Source organism: Ptychodera flava, chromosome 16 (genome assembly GCF_041260155.1).
Source record: "Ptychodera flava strain L36383 chromosome 16, AS_Pfla_20210202, whole genome shotgun sequence".
Classification (NCBI taxonomy): Eukaryota; Metazoa; Hemichordata; class Enteropneusta; family Ptychoderidae; genus Ptychodera; species Ptychodera flava.
The window spans coordinates 141842-169324 of NC_091943.1; the positions used below are offsets into that span (position 1 = coordinate 141842).

Here is a 27483-nt window from a genome sequence, read left to right on the forward strand (position 1 = left end):
ACCATTGCAAAACACTCAATCCTGGGGATTGAGTGCACCCATGAATTTCTTTGCTTCCTGTCTTTTACACATGACATATCAAGCCGAAACAAGAAATGAAAATTTGACACAAATTCTTACTTTTACTCATAACGTGCATACATTGGGCAGTAAGCCAATGTAATTGTATAGGCCCCCTGTACTGGAAGTGTTTTATTAATGAGATATAGGGTTGCCTAGGCACTTTAACCTGTTCACTTCAATTCCAAGTGAACAGATCCACAATGACAATCGATAACAATAGGGTTGGGCAAAACCATTACAGTGAAAGGTTAAAAGTTGACAAAAGTCACAGAGAACCACCAACACAACTGGTAGTGTAATTACTTTGTTTTACTGATCACATACAAAGAACAGACACAACGTATGGTACTGAAACTCTGTGACAAAATTACTGATGACATCTTCCCCAAAAACAATTCATACGCGTGCATCTACATACAGTCCCTTCAACGGACATGCTGAACATAAAAATGAGGGAAAAAGAGAAACATCCACAGTGGAACTTTGGAAGTGTAGATTTGCAAGTCATGTAGCATAGATAAATGAACTACCAGTACAAATTGCATGAAATACTAGTATCTTCCATTCAAAAAAAATGGAATGCATATTGCCAACATTTGTCTTCACTGGACGGCACTGTTTTCTATTGCTATGACAGTTAATAGTCTGTGTACATGTATTCCATGAAAATGACGGACAAAGTCTCACAAACTTTAATCTACTCATGTAATCTGTAGCACTGCATGCATTGTAAACACAACTGCACTTCTCCACAACGTGATAGAAAGATCACTTGAACCACCACCACATGTAGAATCTCATGAATTTTTTATCTTTCCGACACCTAAGTTTCTGATGAGTCACTTTTGCTCAGCTTCAGCCTGCCCACTTTCCTCTGTTGGCCCTTCAACAGTTTGTTCCTCTGACGTCTGTTTTGTTGTAGTTTCCCCTGTAAGCTGCTGATTTTTTTCGAGTAATTCCTTTCTTTCAAATTCAGCACTTTGTTCGTCCATTTCGTACAGAGGTTTTCCAGTTATAATAGTTGGTTTGACACTCTGCTCCACTGTTTCACTTTCCTGAACCGCATCACTGCTGTCTCTTTTATCATCACTGTGGGTTTGTGCTGTTGTCATGGAAACAGCCATGCCTTTCCCACCAGTGTCTCTGCCCGGAATGTCCTGTTCTCCATCATAATCCCTGTCACCAGCAATTTCCAAACCTGCAATCCGCAATTCCATATCATGCTCATCATAATCTTCCTCCTCTTCTTCTTCCTCTTCCTCCTCGCCTTCCTCTTGGAGAGGGGCAAGAGATGACTTGGATGAAGTTTTCCCAACATCTACATTCTCATTGACGAACTGTGGTATATTTTCATCCTGATCTTTTGCCTGTGCCTCCCTCGGCTCTGGAGATGGCGGAGGCGGAGCTGGTGCATTGTCCTCAAGATTTTGTTGCTCAGCTAGCTTCTGAGCGGCTAAATCTGACTGTCCTGATTTCTTACTGCTCTCTGGGCTCTGCACAATGTTGTAGTAGTCCCTCTCATCCACTTGTGGCCATGGTTCCGGTGATGGAGCCTCAGGCACAATCGTGTGGAATGACTGGATGGGAGAGGGCTTGGACTTGTCGGACACCTGTGGAATGATGCTGTGAGTGTTGGAATTGGCCAGAGCTGGTGACCAGCTCACAGTGGTGCCTTCCGATTTTGGTGGCAGGACTGACAGGCTTGGTGGTGGCGACGGTGAATACATCAAAGCTTCGGCAAATCTCTCCCTGTCCACCGAGGCTGATATTTCACTGTTGGCTTCAGTGATCGTTCTCAGTTGGATCTTCTCTGGGCTGGATGGGCTGGCATTGGGCATCGAATTCCCGACCGCCATTGGGGTGTTGGCTGGGGTGAAGGGTGCCCCGGGTGACCAACTCTCCTCTTGCTTGGCAGCCATGTTGTACCCTGCCTTAGCGTGGGCTGTATTTGGTGTACCAATGGGTGGCTTGGGTACGTGGGTTGATAGCGAGGGTGACAGAGCATGCAATGGGTAATCATCAGTTCCATCCTGTAAACCAAGAAAATATATTTCATCAGTTCTGTGTTAAATAATTCAGTAGTACGGACATACCATACCTTCACTACTATTAAGCTATCAGTGCCCTTGTATTTATAGATTGAACACTTAAAGTAAACTCTCTATTTAACTTCCCAAACTTTGTAAATTCGCCCTTTTTCCCCCCATAGCTTAAAAAACCAGAAATCAATTCTGCGATGAAATTGAATTAAATTTTTTGTCACTAACATTGTTAAAGCGAATAAAAAGCAATGAAAAATATCAACATAAGAAATACCGATAAAAACCAAGTTTTTATGCTCCGCCTGGAGGATATTATTGTTCATTCACTTTCTGTTTCAGTCAATAAAAATGGAAATGTTTTGTAACAGGAAATTTTAAATATTTTATAGTTCTTATTAGTTCAGTTCATTCAGATGCAGTACAAATGTAGGTCAAAAATTAAAAATAGTGACATGGTATATAATATAAAATTGATGCTGGGGAGAAAACGTAATTTTCCTCGTTTGTCTTTTTTCTGCTCTTTCACATCAACAGCACTGTGCATTTACTTTTAGTTCACTTTTGCAAATAGAAATTTTGAATTTTTGACAATTTTAATTAACTATTTAATTCATGGAGATACCGTAGTCTGTGTATTAGAAGAAAAGTAATATCACAGCACAAATATTGGTATGGGAAGATGAATGATGGGTAATCAAAAATCACCCAGAAAAGGTAAAATGCAGTCACATTGCAAAAACATTCATTTTACAAAAAAAAACCAGTTGATTACAAAACACACTACTGAATGAAATCCACTGGCTATCATAAATTAGATACAGTATATGGTTTAACACTGGTAGGCTGGCGGGTTGGTATCAAAAATCACTGCATGAGGCAGACAGAAACTTGAATATTTTCTCACTCAGTGTTCAACAGAACTGTTATCATGCACACATGCAAGGGACATGCTCTGGTAATCAACCAAACTGAATGATAATTATATTTATACCTCAGAGAGAAAGTAAATAGACTGTGAACAAAGAAGTGAGGGCCTTGTTAGTACAGACTGACTGTCCCTAAAATCCACATGTATCTATCATGTGCATGACATTTCTGTATTCAGCAATGGGAAGTGTATTTAAGATTCATGTCAACATGTCAAGTTAGTTACACAAAACTTTGACTATTTCACTGATAGATTGACTTGAAACATTGACATGTACATGTTTAAAAATTCCTTGGTGCACAGGGAAATGTGCTGCAGTTATGGAGTGGTATTGTTTAATGTGTACCCTGGGGGTTTCTATGCATTAGGCGCTAAAAAAATGGAAGTTTGATTGACAGTTATGAGGAGGTGAATTACAGTTTGTTTTCCTGAGTCATGTATGGACTTGAACCTTAAAAGAGTGCCATACAGTACTTCTATGAGAGTATCTGACTTTTATTATTTCTGAACTCTTTGAGAAATGTAAATGTAATTCATTGGAGTTAGTATACAATAATGTAATATTGCCTCAAAAAAGCTAGAACATTTGTCAAATTGTCTGAATTCCATCAATGATCACTTAATATTTTCACAACTGACATTTTTTTCTTTCCTTAGTCATTTTTAGTTTCCACTGCAGTTTTTGACAAAGGCTATACATTAACTACAATAGGATTACATTTACAAGTATTGAATTTCATTACCTGGGATATTATATATGTTCTGTGTACAAGACTTTGTAAACTTGAAAATATAACTGCAAAATTATGACACAAGTGTGTCTACCAAAGGAAACTTGGACATCTAAATAGATGTAATTACAGCTGTCAATGGGTACAAGTAAACCCTTTTCACCAATTTTAAGACATACATGTAAATGTACAAGTCAAACCACAGTACTGGGGTATGTGGAATGATTGGTTTCATCCAATGTCTGGTGGTGGAAAGCTTAATAAATCTCTAGCTAAAAGCTGTCTATGCATTTTCACAGTGACTGTTTTTCCCCAAAGGCAAAAACTTCAGCGAATCAGTGGTCAAACATTGTCGACAAATTTGAAATGCTGCAAAAAGCTGCCTAGATTCCCTGATGGTTTTTCCACATTGCCAATGGGATTCTGATGTCCATAAATTTTAAAGGCCTGTGTCGACGTCAGATTGTCTTGCAAGGAAATTTACTTACTATATTACAATTTCAATGGAAAACAAAAGGCTATGACACCTCCATAATCCTCTTACAGACTAGAACAAACTTGATCCCCGGGATCACGTCCCTGGCCTTTAAGATCAGAAAGCAAGGATTACTGTTTTAGTTCAATGGAAAATCGAACCGGCCCTCACACAGACCAATCAAATGCAAGAACTTTTTGCACACTACTGTAGGTACCGTGTAAACAAAAGTTCACTTACAATGTCCTCACTGGGATACGGAGAAGACGGCATTCTAGAAGAAGTAAGACCTGATGTCCCTCCGGGCCCAGTCATTGGACTCCTGTAATAGAAGCCAACTGGTGTTGCCAGTCCGCTGCGATCAGTGGATCCCATGGTTGGCATGGTGACATGAATGGACGAAGCATCTTTCTCGGATATAGGGCTTTCTGAACGAATTCCCATGGACATTGCAAGTTTCTCTGGGCTTGGGACAGGACCTAGAATAAACATGTATAAACAATGTTCCTTTAGTGACATTATATACAATAATGGAGTTTAATTAACCCCTTTATGCTGCCCTTTCACCGCTATACTTTGGCCCAAACCCATTGTTATCAATGGGGAACTGGGGTTAAATAAATTAAAAATTCAAATAACATTTTTATCATCTCCTTGGTATCGCTAAAAGGCCAATTTTTTTTAATGACAGTAAAGTTTGAGTTCTAATTGTAACCTAATACATTCATTGAAAGTTTATGTTTTACAAATTAATCTCATGGAAACATTTGGTTTCTGTATTTTACCATCACAAGCTTTAAATTATCAATGAAAATTAGGTTCGACATATATCATAATTTTTGTACACAGTCATCATTATTTGAATGAAGTCTTGTCCATTGAATATTTAAATCTGGCATCAAAATAAATAATGAATGTAATCAACTGATTAATTTAACTGTATCAAGGTGAAGAAATTTTTGTGACTCCCCTATTTTCTTTTCTTTTTATTCCCTGCATTTGATTACAGAGAACTTGCAAACTTTGATGTCTCTTGGCACTCAGAGCATACAACCACATATACATGAAATTGATTTCATTTGGACTTGAACTGCATGTCACAAATGCTGGTTAAAATCTGTCACACTTACCGAGAGCAAGGTCAAGGACATTTCCTTTGTACATGAATGGCTTGGTCGGTCTGATCCCTGGCTCTAGTGGAGGAAGACTCTGTGTTGAAATAGATGTGATCTTGGCACGAGCATTTATCGAATCCATCGATGGAACTGCAAACAGAAAAACAGCAATCTCACTTTCACAAAAAAGACATTAAATCAAATTTCTATTAAAGTAGACTTTGCTGAACAGTCATAGGCTGTTACACTTGGAAGAAATAAAATACACACATACATGTATGTATATACACAATGTACAATACTTCTTAGTTTATCTTGAACTATCTGTCATGTGTGTGGGCGTGAAGAGTGTCAATGATTCAAGTATTGAGTTACCTCCTGTAAGGGATATAGGATTATTTGGTGATGTGTGACAGGTACATGTACCGGTATATGGGTAACAGACCTACAGGGTGATGCAGGAGATTTGCGAAAGGTTATAGGGTCAGAGTGCAAGGGTCCTCAAGCATAGAGGTTTGAGGACACTGGGAAATTTCTAACATAACCGTTATTCATTTTGAATGGGAGAATGGCTGATTTATAAGACCAGAAGTCAAGTTCGAAACATGGCATGCATATTGTGGTTCATTAGATTTCACAAACTTTTTCCCCTGGTCTAACTGATGCTGAGCTAGGTATTTTATTATGTAGACATACATGTATCTAAACCTGCCTAAAGTGGTGCGCAGCACAGCAAGCATTGATTAACAAAACTGTGCTTAGAAAATATTTTTCAAAAAATAAAATTTGAAGGTCCCATTATAAAATTACAGTATACTTGAGTTAATTTTAACATAATACAGTATTTGTGAACCTTACCTGCAATTCCAGCAGTCTTTCTCGGAGATGTTTCCGTGGCAACTGGAGAGACAGACGCATATTCTATTGACTGTACTTCAAGTTCCTTCTTCATCTCCATATCATCTGATTCATTGGCCGTGCTGACACGGCTCAGCACCTGGTCATCCATGTAGTAGAGTGCCATTGGGTGATACAAGTCCAGCGGCTGGTCGTGCTTGGTGCGGCCGTCAAGAAGCTTGAGTTTCTTGTTCAGGAGCAGTTGTCCATCCCTGACGGCCGGTGAGCCTCGATACACCTGCAGATCCTGGTGGAACTGAAGCTGTGGAAGGATCTTCCGGAGTATGGAATGGATTTTCTCCTTGGACAACAAATCACTGGGGAGAAAATAATCAAAAAATTGAAACTTTTTTGAGTACTGATAATAGAAAGGCAGAGCTGAATTGCCTTGTATTACAGTGGCAGACACCAGATTATTATGTACTCCGATGAAACAATATGAACAAAATTGAACATGTGCATTGTTCATACTGCAAGTTTCAAAAATTAGGAAATACAAGCAAAAAAAATACATGAACATTTTCTATGTGTATTTTGTTTTATCTTTCATGTTTGTCTTTTGTCAATACAAATGAGGTCTTCCAAAAAACTCACAGATTTCTCCAGAAATGAAAACCTGGGAGATAATGTCTGTTACCATGATGAAATTAACTCATTTTGCTAAAAATGAAGTACAATTAAAATATGCAGGATCAAACATTTAAATCAGGCATCATCTCATCAGTATATAAGGGGAGACTCGTGTTAAAGGCAGTTGAAGTGTTACAATTTATACATCAACTCTAATTATATGAGTTTTGTATTCATTCCCCTGTATATTTGTCAGCTAATGTAAAATTTGTATGCATTCCACTGAGCATATATTACCTCTGAACTTACCTTTGCTTTGTGTGGCGCAATACTTCAAGCAGTATATCTCTTGGCAAATTAAGCAATTCATTCAGTCTACAGGGGAAAAAACATTAAACTTCACATGAAAAATCCCAAACAAAATCTCACACCAGCAGAAACATAATTGACCATTGAGGAATCACTATCAGTATTTGCTTTTTTCCCACGAGATATGGAGCATGTCAGTGATTGAAAGGACAATGACCTCTTCACCATGAACTTGTACTTGTTGCAAAACAGAATTTGGGTTTATTATTCGAATTCCATTCATTGTGTCAAACTTCACAATATGATAATAATACTCTATTTGCCAAATTGAAGGAAAAGAAAAAACTGAAAAGTAATGTGCTGCGGCAGTAATGCTTTAAAAAACACATGCACAAGAAACGACAGTGTAAAACTAATTTTCCTGAAATTGTTGTTTGACTTAAAGATGCCAAAGAGATGCATCTCTTTGGCATCTTAAGTCAAACAACAATTTCAAGAGTGCTTAAAAGAGAAACTTTCAAGTCGTGTATTGAATATTTGTAATCTTCCATTCACTAAAGCATTTTACACCGTGTAAAGTAAACTCAACGATTTTCTACACATTACTGAACATTGTTACACAAATGGTCAATATCTCATCACGTAAGTTACAATGAATGGAAATGACAAAACTGGCAAAAAGAGGATGGTTTCTTTGCACAACCCTAAGAATCACACTAGCAACTACTATTTCAGATTATGAGCAGACTTTGCCACTGAAGATTATGATCATTTTGAATATATCTGAACACATACTAGCTCAGTTTGTGACAGTGCCTGTTACACATATACAATCTTTGGAACTTAAATTCACTTGGCCATTACATTACTGAAAGTGTTAAACGTATCTCATTTTCCATAGATTTTGCACAATCTGCACATACATTTCTTGCAAAGATAATATTGATTGTTGGTATTAAAATATCATATTATACACTACAGGTATTACAAAGACACAATGCCATTTATTCATCACACAGATCAAGTTCACTAAAACTTACCCATCAGGCTCTATGTTTTCTACTGGCCCTATCTCCACCATCTGCACTTGTTCAGTATGAGTCCTACGCCGAGGTGTGTAGGGCTGGCCACCAGAGGGCGTCTTCCGTGACCTTCTGCTTCTCTGTTGAGGAGTCAAAAAAAATCACACCCAATCAGAAACATTTATAAAGGTAACGTCTATATGTGTATATAATATTGTAAAATTTGTTAAATTTTCATTTAGAAGAACATAAAAATATTTCATAGGTGTTAATGGTAAGAACATATAGCTTTTTAATTGACCTTTAACCTTAAAAGATGACATGATAGATGAGTGAGGTGACAGAACGTTTAAATTCCCATTACTGAAGAAGAAAGAGACAGAAGTACAATGTTACATGATTGGTTTGAAAAAAAATTCCAACAAAACTTTTACAAAAATAAAATTTGCTATGAAAAATTACACTAAGTATTTTTCGACCCCTATCTTCCAAAAAAATTGATGTGAACAACAATGAGTATGAAAAATACAGGATTAGTCCATAGATTGATGAAACATGGATGGGTTGGGTGATGGAGTGAAATGGTGATTTTTCTATCTGACAGACAAGTGTGTCACTTACAACACTGTTGGCTGTTCTCGGAATAAAACTCTGTTAAGATCAAAAGTTACATAGAAATGAGCAACAAGAATATTGTATAAATTGTTGTTGGTTATTTATACAACAGAGGTAGTCAGAAATTGAAGAGGGAAGTGAAATCTGTGGATAAGTCCCCAATATTTCTAAAATTTGAAGATCAGAAAAATTACAAGAAGCTGATATTTTATGTCAATATTAATTCTCTACCACTTAAAAAGACAGTCACTTTTTTCTAGTTTGTTTCTTATTCAATTTCAAGGTTAAAATCTCGTACTTTGAAGACATGTGTAAAAGATGTACTTCTTTATATCCAAGGCGCATAGATATAGGCAAACATGGCTTGGTAATTTTACCATAGAATGCACCTAAAGGACAGATATTTGATCTATACTTTTACAATATACTTTTTTGGTTTACCACTTGTGGGAGCTCATTTTGAAGCTGATAGAATTATGAATTTTTGCTGGCTTAGTTTGTGAAAATCAAAATGATTTATTATTCCTAATAGCAATGGTGGCCATTTTGAATTTCAAGTTTCAGTACACCTGAGAGCACCTGTAGTGTTATAGTATATTTTCACAGCAGGGTATTTGCTATCGATGACTATGCCTGAAGTAAGTTAAAACGTGGTACACTTGCTCAATCACTTTGCAAGAAGGATATCCAAATCTTTCTGATATGAATTTGACAAACACCGCTTATAAGCACAATAATTGCTACTTGGACATCTGCCCAAGATGGTTCAATATAATAATTTGATGATGTCAATATGTTTTGCAATTTTCTGTAAGATATGCATCAAATGAAAAAGCACATCCATAGAGACACTCATTTGTAAAGGAATGGGCAGGTCGGTATACCGGTATGTAACAATTTTCACTTTAGTGTAAATGTCCCTCCATATTCACAATTGGTCAGACCACAAGTCCAACAGAGAAATTAGTGTAACAAGTAATATATAGCTTTTAACACACACCTCACATGGATCACATGGAGGTGATTCTTTGCCATATATGTGTTGCAGTGGATGGCAACATTTAGTTACTGCAAAGATTCAATAGCCTATTTGCACCTTGTAACCTTCCCCCCCCCCCCACATGCTGTATTTGCATTGAGACACCCCAGCTTGAGTGGGACACACAGTATACATTTATCAAGTTCAAATTTCTACATCCTGATGAAATCTGTAGCTAATAATACACGTTCTTCGGTAGGTGCAACAATATCAATGCATTTTAGTTTTGAAGTAAATTCATTAAAAAAATGCAAAATTCTGCAGATCATGGGTCCTTTATGACTAGAAAAAGGTCAAACATATGCATGCATAGGCGCTATTTCTGAGGCATTCTTTGGTGCGTCCAGCACTGATTTTCTAACAGAAAATATTAATGCTTAAAAAGTGCAACAAATTCAGTGATCGAGGAATGTTCATGCCGCGATCACTTATTTTTCACCCAGACCAGTGAATTTACCAATGTCTTTTTCACAGCACTTAGTACTGTTATTTTGTGATATTGCAAAAAACAACCATGAAATTTTCACGGTAAGGTCCTTGGCATTGACAGCTGTTGATTGAAATTTCCTGGGCTATGATTTCATAACATCTCACGGTTGAAAATAATTCTATCAAATCAGGCAAATTCTCAAAAAACACTGCTGTGTGTACTTACTTTCTGTGGTTTCAGAGAATGCTGAAGCTCAGACGGAAGTACGTCACCACTGATGGTCTTTTCTTTCACACGATTTGAATCTCTTTCAGATCTGTAAAAAAAAATCCACACATGGAGGTCAGACAAATTGTCTGTACTATGGAACAATTTGTATCAAAGCTTTCATACCTGGTGTCACCTTTGCTTTGATCAATCAAAAACTTGAATTTTAATGACACCGTCAAATAAATTGAAGATTTTGGTAAGAAACCGATCATTTTAGACATGTTCTATAGTTTTCAATAGTCAAAATAGTCAACAAGATATTTCAAATACGGTTGTGCAGTTGACGCTGCAGACTTGGGCCTCATTGGGTCAGTGAAAGTCTTGTCACAATAGACAGTGGGAAAGACAGACAATATCCTGCATGGCTTGCAGAGTAAACATTATGTATCCTTCATGAATTTTACAACTGAAACAAGGGCCGAGAAACAACTATTGACAACCAAGTACAGGCTTCAAAGTCACTCTTGTCATGCTAAAAGTGCATACAAACACTATGGTCATTTACACCATTGAGGGCGCTTCATCATACAACAGAAAATCGCATCCCAAATAGTAAAATGAGATACTAGGGAAAAAACACCAAAACATCAACTGCTCACTTTTTTCTCTCCTCTCTCTTCAAGCTCTTCTTCTGCATGGATTTCTGCGAGGGACACCAGATGTAGTAGTTTGAGGCCACAAAGGTGTCAGTCCAGTCCTTTTTCAGATCTTCCCAGTCAAACACTTCATGGACCTCCACCTTCTTGATGCGTGGAATGGGTTTGACGATCTGCGGCGCGCTGTGAACAATTTGACGGCTGCCTTGTCTGATAGACGGATCACTGCTATTGGGGGAAGTGGTCGGTGGCGGGGGACTGGGGAGAATAGCACTGCTGTGAAGATAATAGATGTAGTGTTCTGTAATAGTGCTGCTTGCAGATGGTGATCGTAATGTGTATTTAATTCTATATGGTTAGTACATGACAACCACCCATACTTTACTGGTGCTGTGTAAAGGTTGGTAATTTATGACTGTTGATCAGATGTATTTCCAAGTCATTTTTTGTGCTACTCCCCAAATCATGTTGAAATGCCTATTGTACAACCTGTATGAGTGCAATTGTTGAAATTGAATGTTACTGTTGACATGTGAATCTAGAGCATTGCATTGATATTTATTGTGCAAAATGCATTGCACTGGCAAGGCTGATACTGTCTATATCAATTAACACACGTTAGGGAAATTGAAAAAAGAACTTGTTTTAGAGAATAAATATCATAAAAAGTTAGAGGTGTCACAGTCATATTGTATGAGGTTATCCCTCGATATCACCTCTTGGTGGGGTCGTATTGCTGCGAGTGCGGTTGTGGGCCGCATCACACGAGTCCAAGACGAGTGTGATGCGGCCCACAACCGCACGAGCAGCAATACGACCCTACCAAGAGGTGATATCGAGGGATAACCTCTTTATCATATACCTATGCCCATGTTATTGAATGAATAAATCTCGTATATTAAAATATGATACGTTTCACTGTGGTTTTTCTTGATGGACTACATTTGTTTCCGTCATCTTGCTAAGGCGGGTTGATATACTAGCGTCTGACGTAATCTATCAGCTGGCTCATTGACAATTATTTTACGGTTGAGCAGAGAAATGCTTGAACTCTGTCATCAAACATGTAGGATATCTACCGAATCGGTACAGTACATGCAAGTGTTGTGTTTGGTATTATTTTTCAGAACGCATTTACCATGAATACACGATATTTTTCAAAGTTGTGCTTTTGAATTTGACGGTCCTCCGACATGTCCGATTTGCTTGTCGTCTGCGCGTCTGTGCTTATGCACGGACGGAACAGCTGGTCTGTCATCAATCTGTCAGTGCCCGTACGGTGTGATGCATGCTCTGCTCTTTAATTTGTTCAAATTGGTAGCACTACTAGCAGGTTAATCCGATATAGACACATTTGTTTTATTTAGTTACCCCGCATTTCCCTATGCTTCAAAACCCTGCCACTTTTGGAGATCGGACATGATATCGTAGTCAAAATCATAGACGGGCACCATAGTTTGTTTTGATTAGGGCGCCACCATGTAAGTAGTCCGGTATGCAAATCAACAGGCCGTATCAGGCTTTGTTATGTAAATCAACAGGTCGTATCACTTTTTCATATGCAAATATTCAATTGAATGAAAGAAAGACGCGCTGATCATTCCTTTCATATGCAAATCAACAAGGCGTATCACTGTATTGACATGCAAATCAACATGATAAATCATGTCACTGAACTCAGTACAGACACAATACAGGGCATAGGTATATGATAAAAATAATTATCAAATACCACGGATAGAATCAAATGGCATCTTGTATACACCTGGAGAACTCTTTGCTATCATCTTGTTCAGGACACAAGGCAATTCTTGAATATTTTAAATTTGTACACAGAGATGTATTGCCACACTCAGTCCCTGAGCAATACAGACAAATATAATTAGAGTCAGGAGCAAGACTGACGACTACTAGGCCCAGTGGCCCACATTGCAAAATGATACAAATCATCACAATCCTAGAGGGTCAAGTTGCTTCATAAAGCCAGGGAGGACCCCTTGACAAAACGTAATGATTTTTATAAAGAACAATGGTGCCAGTGTTTTCAGGTGCCCCCACTTGATCCCACTTATGTGTTGCATTAGGATCATTAATTGAGAATTGAATTTAGAGCTACCATATATTTCCTTTGACTATTTTGGTCAAATAGATCAAAGTATTAAAGGGTCAGTTACTATAACTCACTAAATTTGTTTTTAATGTCCACTAGTTTCTTGTTATACTCCCTGAAACAAGTTGTGATACACTGTATTCAGCTTGTCAACACAGCTTCAGCATGTGTAGACTGAGTTTTTATTGCCGACAAGTGAATTCTGGTCTAGAATTAGACTAGTCAAGCATTCAAATGTAAACAATAACAATGCACTTAATACAGACAGTGTGTTGACGAGCTAAATATAAATAGTTGATGTTTCAAACAGCTTTGGGGAGAAGTGCAAGAACAATTGCAAGTGCAAGAGTCGACATAAAAACACAGAAAGTGACCAATTCATCATAGTTACAGCTATTGGCCCTTTTAATTTCGAAAAGTTTTTGTTTTACCTTTTTGTTTGTTACTCAAAATTTACGAACAATATATACACTTTGTTGAAATTTGTGGGACTTATAATACGTAGTACAAATAGTTACCTTTCAGCCTGCGGAATGCCTGGCAATGAACTGCTGCGTCGATGTCCAACATGTGCAAATAAATATGGATCGGGAGATGGAAATCTGTCGTTTGCGTCAAAGCCATAATCATCCAGCATGTTCATTACCTTCAGTGTTGGCAGTTCAAAATCTATTGACAGAGAAATTATCAATCAATTTTCATACTTCTCAAGTTTGAGGATTTATATAGAAAAAAAACCAAGCAAATCAATTTCTGTTCTCTGTGGATAAATACTGCAATTAACATACTGTAGACACAATATATGAGTCAAAAACATTTTCACTTTCAGCAGGTTTTTAGTTTTTCTTGATAATTTTTTTTTCCATTCAACAATGTCCATTTTCACACAAATTAATCAATTCATGTAATAATATATTGTGAGGATAACGCAAAAGAAAATTTAAAACTGTACCACTTTTCCATCCATTTCTTTAGGGTACATGAACCTGCATGTTATTTTAATACACATCAATAATGCAACAGCAAACACTTTTTAAAATTCATTCGCCATTCTTTGGGCTATACACTTGAACATTTTAATCTTGACCAGTAGTAGAGCACTCCCACTGAAACAGTACTTACCATCACTAGTATCATTTAAAGCATCCTTTCTCTGTCTCACCGGGGACAGCACTCTTGGTATCCGCTTTTGAATTCTTCTGTTGGAGGCCCAGCATTGTGGATGTTGGCATGCAGGCCCACAAGATGTCTCATCTAACCCTGCCGGCATGGTTGATAAATTATCTACGATTCTCTACGACAAAGTCATTCCTTACAGAGAGAGAGAGAGAGAATCTCGGGATTAGCGAGATTATAGTACAATACATCAAATCACAGGAGAAAAACTTAGTATATACAATAAATATTGCAATATTGCAATATTAAAATTAGTAACAAACCACTACACGAATTCAAGATCCCAGCAATTCCTGTCTGAAGTGGCATATAGTTTTAGAAAGCTTGCAGACGGAAATTTTACAAGAGTGTCATGGACTTTGGACCTGGTTTGGACATATGTGTATCTGATCCTATACATGAAGTTTTCTTTCTTTCTTTTTTATTTATCTATTTACCTTTATTGACAGAGTGAATACTGCAAGTCGGGACGGTGTAAGGTTCGAAAATCATGCAAAAACAAAGTTATTTTACCAAACAGTAGCAGCTGAACCGGGACAGTGGCAACGTAAATACGTCGCAGTGTAACTTGGCATAGAGACCGAGGCGTTGTAACGGTAATAGCTAAGTTTACCAGGTAACGCGTACACCTGTACGCGATTGGTAAACATGACATGCGAAGAAAATGAACTGACGAGCTCATTACAATACAAGTCAGTACAGCGCAGTGTAGCTGCAGTTCTGTAGCTCGAGGTTTAGCATGGGTATGTAGGTCGGACACGCCGGACGGCAAAACTGGTTTTGCCGTCCGATCCACATAGCAAGACAAAACCTCGACCTACACAACAGCACTGAGCTGCATTTTATCCGAGCTGAGCTGACTCACTTGCAATATCTGTCAACGTGACAGTACTGATATCAAATAAAAATATCAATTTTACTGAACGTTGGCCTGGAAAGAGAGAATGGTAGACTTATCGTCGCTGAACCACAGACAGCGGAGTAGAGAAGACACTGTCTATGCATCGACAGACACTATTTTACCGCCACTATTGTTGGTGGACGTAAACACCACACACACTGTAGGAGCCGGAGCTCGCAGTATTCTCTCGACTGACCGTGGGCCATTTCATAAAAGGTGGCTTTTCACAAACATAAACACCGGTAAAATGTACTTACTGTGCTGTAAAAACACTCTACATCCGCGAAAAGTCAGTGGTCATTTCTAAAAACCCTGACAACACACGTATGTGGCGAAAAAACTACGCATTTGAACGCAGAAAGTCAGGAACTGTACGGCTCATCGATAATCGCCATGTTGAATCATTACATCACGATTGCTACGGCAACCGAACGCCGCTTGAGACAGCGCCCTCTTTACACTACACGCTGCAAACAAGCTGCACCAGCAGCCGCGGCCAGCAGAACCTGAGTTCTGACTTCTACATGATAATTTTAGCACCGACGGTGGTTTTTCATATGATGTTATGCTTTAGAAGTATCTAGAATAAGTTAAAATGCCTTTCCTATGGCTAGCTTCGTTTCACCAAGTCAGTTTGTACGAAAGGATAGGGAGAGAACACGGATAAAAACAAATGTCTCTGTTTATGATAGAGGGTGCTACCACGGAGGTAATATCGCTGTCCGGCACCCATATACCCCTCGAGAAAATTGTCGACAGGTGAAACAAAATTGATCTGTGAGGGCTTTAGAACAAAACGTTCCAGCAGATTTTCACTGCTTGTGCATACGGAAACAAATTATTTTATGCAGGACTGGAAAAGTTATAATTATAACGTGTTGGGGTTGGATGAATTTATTGTCCTTAGCGTCTCTTTAAAGTGTACCTGTAGAAGTTGTAAAACTGTTGATTAACTAATTTGTATGAATTTCTTGATTGCATGAAATATTACATTAACTATCAGCACCGATAGGACAGGGTTTAATTGTAACTATTTTTTTATGAATTGTTAATGGCCTCCAAATTTCAAAAAATAATCAAATTAAAGTAATGCAAAGCAAAGAGCGATTTTCTCTTATTTGCTTCTAACAGGTGTTGGGCATCGCATTCTCAGATCAAACATTGACCCGTGTACCTTTTCAGATTTCAAGTGATTTACCACATTTCTATGGAACTGTCTAAAAGTCTGGCTTTCTATCACACCGAAAACTAAGTACAAGTAATAGACTGATGTGAAATTCTATATATAACACGAATGGAATGAATTTGGGAGAATTGGATTGTCATATTTTTCAGATTTCTCAAAAATGTTAGGCGCCACATAGCTGAATGTAGCAATATTACAAATTACTTACAAAAAAATGTATTACTTAAAGGTCTGAAGAAAAGCAGATGAGCTTCCATTTGCAGATTAAACAGACATTACTTCACCATCCAATTATCCCAAATTAGTGCCAATCGTGTTATATGATGAAACATTAGTATCTATCGGAATGGGTGATAGGAACTTGTTTGTTTTCGACTATGTCAGTAACGCTATATACATTTCTAAAATTTCAAAAAAATGGTGTACAAAATTTAAGTTGTTTTTTATATAAAACCTTGAAATGCCATTGAATGTTTGGGCAGAGAGTGTAACTTCCAACAGGAAAAATATGTATGATTACTTGCCAAAAAAGATTACACAAGAACAGAGCTTCTCAGCTTTCTCCGGGCGGGAAATTTCGCATTCGTAGATTGCCAAATTTTGTAAAGCTCTTTTGCTGGAAAGAATCAACTCTCCTGTGAACAACCGTCGCAAAGTCCATGATACTTACAAGCACAATGGAATATTTTATGATAAAGTAATAGGTTACATGCTGCAAATGCCAGTTGAATTAAATTTCATTTTGGTTCGAGGTAGGCCTAATTGGAGAAAGTAGAAAATCTTGTTATTATCATAGCACAATGGCCTATACATAAATACCATGCCTATAATCTTGAAGAGACATTTCCCTCTGTCATAGTTATGAGAAACGTATTGTATCAAAGAGCTCAAGCTCAAAAATTGACATTTTGCAAAAAGTCATGTGAATTTTTTCATGACTCGTTACTTTTGGATATTTATACCTTTTCTGAGAAAAATAAAGACTGTGAAAAAGAAAGGCTGTTACAGTGACGAATAAAATTTTGCTATACCCATTTCCTCCCAAGTCACAATTAAAAGGGTTTCCTCTTAGCTTCTTCTTGAACATTGTGAGTTGCAAAATATCATAAGGTATACATGCTGTATTTCTATGCGATGTATTTCAAAATGTTATAGAAGAGAACGTCGGGTTTTTTTATGTAGATTTCTTGTCTACTGCCTGCTACAACAACATATGCAATCATAAGATGATGGCCATCTTTTTACTATTGCGTATAGTAATGCACTACAAAAATAATTTGTCATTTAGGTGTTCCCCGTCTTTGTTTGGTTTTTTGTTTGTTTTTTCAAATAAAACTTTGATGACACTAGATATGTCTACCATCGACACGAAAAGTCTACTTACCTGTACATAAGTATAGCAAATAAATAAAATTAAAGAGAATATGTCTGAAAAAAACTCACACATGATCGTGAACGATGAAAACATTTTCATTTATTATGTAGGAATGAGTTCAAGGTGAGTACCATACCTTGAAATCGCACCGGGGTGTCACTTCTCCTTCACTTTAAAGCAAGCGCCCTCATAAATAGAAAGATAAATACTTTCCTCTTTTCTATGAAACTAAAAGGGATAACCTAAGGAGTATTTATAGGCGGCCATTTTAATGATAGCTAAGGTGTCTGTTAAAATGGTAGGAGACACGAACAACAGATGAGTTGCACGAACAAATCGTCCCCGAACTAGGTAAGTAACCCTTGAAATGTTGATTGAACTTGTCCGGCTTTACACTAGACAATTACTACGTGCGACGGCAACAGGGTGGCATAAACCGATGTAAAATGTAGGGTTGCATATCGCTTTGCGCATAACATATCGTTATCGACTTTACACGTTGCTTCCGGTTTACAAACGTAATTCTGTTGACAGTTGCACAAGTCGCCCAGCCGGCCTCCGCCGCAGTCACCGACTCTCGTCAGGTCCGAGTCCGGTAACGCTAGCGTGACAAGTTATCGGTGAAATAACCAATATGCCATTGTTTTCACACACGTGTACAGCTCTCAGTATGAACAGAGACATAAATTGGTGCCAAAGTACAAGTACGTAAGAATCGTGGACGTAAAAAAAAAGACGATTTGCAATTTGGTTTCATATTGTAAACAGTTTCATAGACGCAATCAAATATAATTACTGTGATTGTTATCACCAGCTTTAAGTTGTTATCACAATCATTGTTAAATTTACGAGTATAGGTCGTTGTCCTTGCTTGTCATTGCTGCACAACAATTTTTATTCATATGTAAGTCTGTCAAAGGAAATTGTTTGCAATATTTTTAGCTCATATTTGGTTTTATATATAAATACCAAAAAGAGCTTATGTTATGTAGGTCATTTCCCCCACACTCATCATGACCTGAGTTCAATTAGTCTAGAACATTCTCAAGGTCACTGCCCTTGATGACCTCACAACCTTGAATTCAATTAGTCATGTTTGGAATGTTCTGGAAAGTTGATTAGTTGTGTAAGGGAGATAATTTTAGAACAGTAATTAGCATGTCAATAAAAGTTCTAGATTGTTCTTATATGCCTTTATAAAAGGGACGTGCTCAGCTTCCAGTCAGACTTTTGGGGATCGTGTCTCTTGTGTGTTACTAAACTCCAGCAGTAGTCATTCTCAAGACTTTTCAAGACCTTCACTGTCAACGCTGGATTTATACTGTGGACTTTGTGCAGCTTCAAGCCTGCAAGCCAAAGGACTGTTCATTCATCCGACTGACTGTTACAACTCTGAGACTGGAGCTTTGCCGTCCCAGCTGAGATAAGTAGTCTGTACACTTTTAAAGCTTGTACTCTATCCCTGACTTAGCAATTAGTTTTATTTTCGTAATAAATTTTGTTTAAACGTTAACTGCTGAGTTCACCCTTTTGTTCGTTTTCTCTGCACGTAACAAATTGGGGGCTTGTCCGGGATACGAATATTTGAGCCGTTTGACAACATTTTGACAGCCTTTTCAAAACTACTGTATACTGTGAACTCAGCGAAATTCAATCATGGCGGAATTCAAGCCAGACGAATTTATGGATGACCTTGATCAGGACACATTTAATTCCCTCAGAAAAGACAACCTCATAGCACTGGCAAATTTCCTTAAAGTAGATGTCAAAAGATCTATGCGCAAGCGAGAAATACAGTTCAAGATTGCAAAACATTTAGTTAATTCTGGCCATTTTGAGGAGTCTGCCTTAAAAGATTATGAGCCTGAGTCTTCCTCTGAACTCAGAAAATTAGAATTAGAATTGCAGACAAATTTGGAGATTAAGAAACTAGAATTACAAATGGAAGAAAGACAGAAAGAAAAAGAATTACAAATGGAAAAAGAGAGACAGGCATTAGAAAAGAAAAAATACGAATGCAGTTAGAAATGGAAGAAAGACAGAAAGAAAAAGAAAGGCAGGAAGATTAGAAATGGAAGAAAGACAGAGAGAAAAAGAATTGCGATTAGAAGAACAGCGATTACAGGTAGAAATAAAACGTTTAGAGCTTGGACAGTCAGGAAAATTCTTCCCTTCAGACAAGTTTGACATCACTAAGCATTTCAGGTTAGTTCCCCCTTTCCAAGAAAAGGATGTTGATAAATATTTCCTTCATTTGAGAAAATTGCTCAGAGTCTGAATTGGCCTAAGGAGTCCTGGTCTATGCTTTTGCAGAGTGCTTTGGTGGGTAAAGCCAGAGAAATTTACATTCAGTTGTCAGTAGAGCAGGCTTCAGATTATGATTCTGTGAAGGAATTAATTCTCAAGGGTTATGAGTTGGTGCCTGAAGCTTACCGTCAGAAATTTAGGGATTCTGAGAAGGTGAAGGATCAAACTTATGTTGAATTTGCTCGAACAAAAGAACAACTGTTTGATCGTTGGTGTTCTCTGAAAAGGTCAGTCAGAATTATGACAAATTACGACAGCTTGTTTTGATTGAAGAATTTAAAAGGTGCATCCGGAGTGACATCAAGACGTTTATCAATGAACAAAAGGCAGATACATTGGAGGTTGCTGCACGTTTGGCCGATGATTATTCATTGACCCACAAATCTTCATTTCTCAGCAAACCATCCCAGTCTTTTTCCTACAGAAACAATGCAGGTAAATTTAACTCCTCCTTTTCATCCAAGAATTTTTCAAAGGACAGTAGAAAATCAAATGACAACAGTTCACAAAATTCAAGTAACACTCCCACATCATCAGATCCCAAGTCTCAATCTCCTTCTGACAAACAGTTCGGTACACTTTCTTGTAATTATTGTAAGAAAGACGGCCATTTAATGTCAGATTGTTTCAAATTGAAAAGAAAACGTGAAGGTCAAAGTGGTCAAAGTGGATCTAAGCCAACCGGCTTTATTTCTTCATCAACTCAATTAGAGTCTAATAATGTGTGTAACACATTTTCTGAGGTTAAATCCCTCTCAACCCAATTAATGAGGTCAAGGTCAATCTTCTCAAGATAGCATTATGGGTATTTTCGAACCATTTATTCATGATGGTTTTATATCACTTTCTAGTGATTTCTCTTCCGCTACCCCTGTCAAAATTTTAAGAGATACCGGGGCTTCCAGTCTCTTTTGTTGGCAGATACCCTGCCGTTTTCTGAAAAGTCATTTTCAGGTTCTAAAGTTCTTATTAAGGGGGTAGATTGCAATGACTTTATTCCTGTTCCTCTCCATAATGTCTATTTGTCTTCGGACTTTGTTTCTGGACCTGTGACTTTAGGTATTAGGCCTTTTTTGCCTTTCGAAGGGATTCACCTTCTTCTTGGAAACGACCTTGCTGGGGACAAGGTCATCACTAATCCACTTGTGACTGATAATCCTAGTTTAGATCAGGATCCAGAGCCAATTGAACAAGAGATACCCGATTTATTTCCTTCATGTGCTATTACTCGAGCCATGTCAAAGAAAACTTCCGAGAATCAAAATACTCTCAAAAATAATGTCACAGATGTTGACTTAAATGACACCTTTCTCAGTCAGGTGTTTGACACGGATCATTCCGTTATCCCTCGTGGATTTGAAACTTCCAGTAAAACTGCTGACCAAAGTCAGACATTTTCTAGATCAAATCTCATTGCAGAACAACACAAAGACCCAGATATTTTGTCTTTGTTTGACAGGGTAGATGATGAAGGTAAAACTTCAGATAGCTCTGTTTCCTATTATACAAAGTCTGGTATTCTCATGCGTAAATGGAGACCTCCAGATGTTTTGGTTGATGACGATTGGGCTATAAAACATCAAATTGTGGTTCCAAAGCCCTACCATGCTGAAATATTGCGCCTGGCCCATGAAACCCCCTGGGCTGGTCACTTAGGAGTCAGGAAAACTTATCATAAAATTCTCAGTCACTTTTATTGGCCTAATCTCAGGCAGGATGTAGCACATTTCTGTAAAACTTGTCACACTTGTCAAATGGTAGGAAAGCCAAATCAGACCATTCCAAAGGCCCCTTTACAGCCAATTCCTGCATTTCAAGAACCATTTAGTAGGATACTAATAGACTGTGTTGGGCCCCTACCAAAAACAAGATCAGGAAATGAGTACATGTTGACAATAATGTGTACATCAACTCGGTTCCCCGAAGCCATACCACTGAGAAATATAAAGACAAAGACTATAGTGAAAGCTTTAGTCAAATTTTTCACTTTATTTGGCCTCCCTAAATGTGTCCAGTCCGATCAAGGCTCCAACTTTATGTCTGGTATTTTTCAACAAGTAATGGATCAGCTAGGCATTAAACAGTATAGGTCGTCCGCCTATCATCCAGAAAGTCAGGGTGCTCTTGAGCGATTTCATCAAACTTTGAAAAACATGGTTAGGACCTACTGTTTTGACACAGAGAAGCAGTGGGATGAAGGAATTCATTTTCTGCTCTTTGCTGTTAGAGAGTCAATTCAGGAGTCTCTTGGTTTTAGCCCATTTGAGCTTGTATTTGGACATACAGTCCGTGGCCCACTTAAGCTCGTTAAAGAGAAATTCCTATCAGACGATGATGATTGTCTGAATATTTTGCAATATGTGTCAGATTTTCGTACAAAACTCTCTAAAGCATGTGAATTAGCCAGAGAAAATCTTGAGTCATCTCAGCAGTCAATGAAAACCAAATATATAAAAGCACCTCAAAACGGAAGTTTGAACCCGGTCAAAAGGTTCTTGTTCTACTTCCAATTCCTGGAAAACCACTCCATGCTCGTTACTTTGGGCCATATCTAATTGATAAGAAATTGAGTGATTTAAATTACATCATAATAACACCTGACAGGCGTAAACAAAAACAGCTATGTCACGTAAATATGCTTAAGCCATATTTGGATAGGGATAATCCTACTATAACTCAGCCTGTCAGTGCAGTCAGTTCAACCATTATGAAGATAGTGATACTGAAACTGACTTGAGTGAAAATACTCTAAACTCAAAGCTGGGCTCGGTCAAGCTTCAGAACTCAGAAATCCTGGAGAAGCTGGAGTCTACAAAGTTGGCACACCTCCAGCCAGAACAACAACAACAGGTGAAAGAACTGCTCCACGAATATAAACACCTGTTTCAAGATGTTCCAACGAGGACGAACGTCATCTATCACGACGTTGATGTTGGGGACAGTAAGCCTGTAAAACAACATCCATACAGACTGAATCCAACAAAAGCGAAATATCTCCAGGAAGAAGTCAAATACCTGCTGGACAATGACTTTATTGAACCCAGTAAAAGTAACTGGAGTTCGCCGTGCATACTTGTTCCCAAATCAGACCACAGTTATCGTATGTGCACGGACTTTAGGAAGGTCAACACTTTAACAAAGACAGACACTTTCCCAATCCCGAGGATTGATGACTGCATCGACCGAGTGGGAAAAGCCAAGTATGTGACAAAATTTGACCTACTGAAGGGATTTTGCAAGTCCCTCTGACGGCTCGTGCTCGTGAAATATCCGCCTTTGTTACACCAGACGGATTGTTCCAGTACAAGGTGATGCCATTCGGAATGAAGAACTCTCCGGCAACGTTCCAACGGATGATCAACGACGTCATATCCGGGCTAGACGGGTGTGCAGCCTATGTTGACGACGTCGTCCTGTATAGTGACACCTGGGAGGAACACATCAAGCTCATGCGGAAGTTCTTTGAGAGACTGAGTAAAGCAATGTTGACTGTCAACCTTGCCAAATCTGAGTTTGGTTGGGCGAGGGTAACTTACCTCGGACATACTGTAGGACAGGGTGAGTAAAACCTGTTGATGCCAAAATCAGTGCCATTTCAAGTTTTCCCATACCAAACTGCAAACGACAACTGATGCGCTTTCTTGGTATGGCTGGTTACTACAGAAAATTCTGTCCAAATTTCTCCACAATTACTGAGCCTTTGACTAACTTACTTAAAAAGAAAGTAAAGTTTGTTTGGTCAGAGCAATGCCAACAGGCATTTGACACACTTAAAGCCATACTGCAAAGTGCCCAGTGTTGTCTGCACCAGATTTCACTTTGCCATTCAAATTAGCTGTGGATGCTAGTGATACGGCTGCTGGTGCTGTTTTATTGCAAGAGGATAGTCATGGTATAGATCATCCTGTTTGCTATTTTTCACGCAAATTTAACAAATCCCAGAGAAACTACTCTACAATTGAAAAAGAGTGTTTATCTTTGATATTAGCTTTACAGCATTTTGAAGTTTATGTTACTTCTTCAAATCAGCCAATAGTGGTTTATATTGATCACAACCCTCTTGTTTTTCTGCAGAAATTCAAAGGCAAAAATCAGAGATTGCTAAGATGGAGTTTAATGTTACAGGAGTTTAATCTTGACATTAGACATATCAAAGGCAGAGACAATTTAATTGCAGACTGTCTCTCTCGTATTTAGAACTTATTGTTGTTCACACTTTTAAGATTACATTTGTAAAAGAAGATTTTTCATTGAAAAATTTTCTTTTTTTGAAGAGGGGGTGTGTTATGTAGGTCATTTCCCCCACACTCATCATGACCTGAGTTCAATTAGTCTAGAACATTCTCAAGGTCACTGCCCTTGATGACCTCACAACCTTGAATTCAATTAGTCATGTTTGGAATGTTCTGGAAAGTTGATTAGTTGTGTAAGGGAGATAATTTTAGAACAGTAATTAGCATGTCAATAAAAGTTCTAGATTGTTCTTATATGCCTTTATAAAAGGGACGTGCTCAGCTTCCAGTCAGACTTTTGGGGATCGTGTCTCTTGTGTGTTACTAAACTCCAGCAGTAGTCATTCTCAAGACTTTTCAAGACCTTCACTGTCAACGCTGGATTTATACTGTGGACTTTGTGCAGCTTCAAGCCTGCAAGCCAAAGGACTGTTCATTCATCCGACTGACTGTTACAACTCTGAGACTGGAGCTTTGCCGTCCCAGCTGAGATAAGTAGTCTGTACACTTTTAAAGCTTGTACTCTATCCCTGACTTAGCAATTAGTTTTATTTTCGTAATAAATTTTGTTTAAACGTTAACTGCTGAGTTCACCCTTTTGTTCGTTTTCTCTGCACGTAAAAATACCAAAAAGAGCTTATATGATGAGTCTAATGTCTGTATATTTTTAAATTTGATGCAAGAAATTAATGTAACGCCACGGTCCAGCTACTTTGTACTTACATGTAATTTAAAACGGGGAGGTCTTTCTTTCTACCTTTCTTTTCTTCCCTTCTTTCCTTCTTGCTTTCTGTGATGATTCTTGTACAAATTTTGTTTTGTATGTCGATTGCAAGTTCTTGTTCTTATACTCTCCAAAGCATGTGTGAACACTTGATGTAGCCCGTCAACACAGTGTCATACATGTAAAATGGAAGTTGTTAGTGTAACTGTTCGTGTTTGAATTCTAGTCTTGACCAGAACATACTTGTTTGAAAGTTTTTAAAAATAACAATGCAGTCCACACATACTTGGGGAGTAGAACAAGAAACTGTACTTGACGCTATGGCCTTTAATGTTCAAATCTGTCACATGGTGACAGACTCATTCATCATTGTGACGTCAATCCAAGGTAGAAATCACTTTAAACTAGCTTTAAACATATCTTCAGCTCTTGACGGTTCTTGAACAGGGCCAGGGCATCAAGAGTGAGGTATCATGATGGAGCCCAAATTAACTCTTTCAGAATAAACCCTGGTTGTTGTTATTATCATAGTTACAGCTCGTGGGCTGGGAGGTGGGGGGAGAGGGGGTACAGTTAGAATGTAGGCATCAGTGTACTTGTGGCGGCTTGTACGCGGGGCTTGTACTCAGTATCTGTAACATGTAAGCGCCCTGGTCATTACTAATTATGCTCTTTGACATTATTGCGGCACCTCTTGTCTCTCAAAGTGAGAATCTTGCTTTTCTTGAATAGCTCACATGGCCAAATCTCTCTCATGACTAAATTACCAGGGACTCCAAGGCTACGACTGGTATTGAATTCTTAGCATGAAAGCAATGAATACCGCGCCATTTGCTCCTTCAAGTGCTGTAATGGACTGGCATAGATTGGGTGCTGTTTCTTGAAATTCAGCCTTTCATCAAACATTGGACATCTTTAAAGTGATCCACTCCATGACCCTGGAGCCCAACAGTGTGACCCTTCTTTCAGACATTGTGAAATGTTTGTGTGTGGTCGAGTAGATTTGAGAAGTCAGAATGGATTACATGAACACACTTATTTGTAGCTTAGTTTATTGGGTACATGTTGTGAGCAGAGAATAGGGATTCAAGCACATTGTAGGTAAATGTTTAAGGAACCCTTGTAACTTTCTGCTGTCCCCCAGGTATAAAGACCTGGTTAATACAGACATTTATTTCTGCTTCATAAATCTACGCAGAAATCTTGATCATAGATGGTAACACATGTATCTGTTGCTGTAAAGAAGCCAATGGTTTACTTAATAAGACCATGGGTGAATAGGATTATGAAACTTATAGGGATGCAACATTTTAATATTAGAAGGGAGGTAGTTACGACAAGGACATGTAATCTTTTACACCAACCAAGATTTAATTCATGTTTTTCCTATATTAGGCAGAGCATGCATACTCCCTAAAAATTCCATATGTGTTCCACTTTCCCGAGTTATATTTTTCACAAAAGAAGCCATGCTGAAATTTGTTCTAAAATACATTCATTCTACAGATTTCCTGCCGTTTTTGACCTCCCCTCTTGCGATTTAATGGTACATCCCCTACTATCGACTTATTAGTGGTAACGAAACACAGTGTGTATGCTAGATTCGATATGCTGGTACCATCACACCCACTGAGTACATTTACATTTTATGAGTGTACTTACCCTATAACACCCACCTCCTATTACAAATGATGGACACCACTGTCTGTGCATAAACTGATGCATTGAAAACAATAGGAAGTTCCCTCAATGGTGAAATGAGTGAGTGAGCGAGCCGCTTCCTTCGCTTCCTTCGTAGAACCATTTGTCATCAATCAGACACAGATAAATCAAATTGTCAAACTTATAGGTCTATTTTCGTCTTTTTCTCTTTTCTACTTTAGTTCAAAGACCAGGTCTTTTAAAACTCAATGTCACAAAAGAGTTCAGTATAACAATGAAGCCTATAATTATCCTGACCTTTACTATGACTTTGGACTATGGCTAGACATGGAGGTCGAAAAAAGCATGTGGGCGAGACAGCTATCCATGGTTTGAGAAGGTCTTTATTCTGCAGTTCAGTGTTATAAATGCACAGGGCAAGATGTTGAAAAGTCAAAAAGGCTAGAGTACTTTCCCAAGGAATGAACAAACTGTTCTCTTTCATAATGATGAATGTCTAATGAGGAGTTGCTCATTCCAGAACCCCTGGCAAGCGTATAATCCATGCATCCATTAACATTAGATCCCTTGTCTTTGAGAAAAGCCACTCGCCTTTCTCTTAGCATTTTCTATCAGTTTCTTACAGGACCCATTCTATGTAAATATCTTCCATTTACTGTTGTGTAACAGACAGGTATCAATTAACTCTGATAGAAAAGGGGGAAATTA

At 38.1% G+C, this 27483-nt stretch overlaps 2 protein-coding genes across 6 annotated transcripts in view; one reads left to right on the forward strand and one right to left on the reverse strand.

Annotated features, from left to right (window-relative positions):
• Positions 1 to 354: 354 nt before the first annotated feature.
• LOC139152433 (uncharacterized) lies at positions 355 to 26904 on the reverse strand. Of its 5 annotated transcripts, none has more exons than XM_070725536.1 (12): positions 26776 to 26904; positions 14335 to 14523; positions 13731 to 13881; positions 11106 to 11378; positions 10462 to 10552; positions 8774 to 8803; positions 8171 to 8292; positions 7131 to 7196; positions 6213 to 6568; positions 5370 to 5504; positions 4480 to 4718; positions 355 to 2093 (listed from the first exon to the last, which is right to left on the reverse strand). In XM_070725536.1, exons 2-12 carry the CDS (start codon positions 14480 to 14482, stop codon positions 903 to 905), a joined length of 2802 nt encoding a protein of 933 aa, XP_070581637.1. In that variant the 5' UTR covers positions 14483 to 14523; positions 26776 to 26904; the 3' UTR covers positions 355 to 902. The 5 variants fall into 5 exon arrangements, with proteins under 5 accessions (XP_070581637.1, XP_070581636.1, XP_070581638.1 ...); XM_070725535.1 differs by lacking the exon at positions 26776 to 26904 and adding an exon at positions 15547 to 15714; XM_070725537.1 differs by lacking the exon at positions 26776 to 26904 and adding an exon at positions 15547 to 15695 and having other exon boundaries at positions 11106 to 11375.
• LOC139152434 (glycosaminoglycan xylosylkinase-like) overlaps positions 18114 to 27483 on the forward strand; it is a 54780-nt gene continuing 45410 nt past the window's right edge. The window contains exon 1 of the mRNA XM_070725540.1: positions 18114 to 18201. The gene's annotated coding sequence lies outside the window, so the exon portion shown is untranslated. The remainder of the gene's footprint in view (positions 18202 to 27483) is intronic.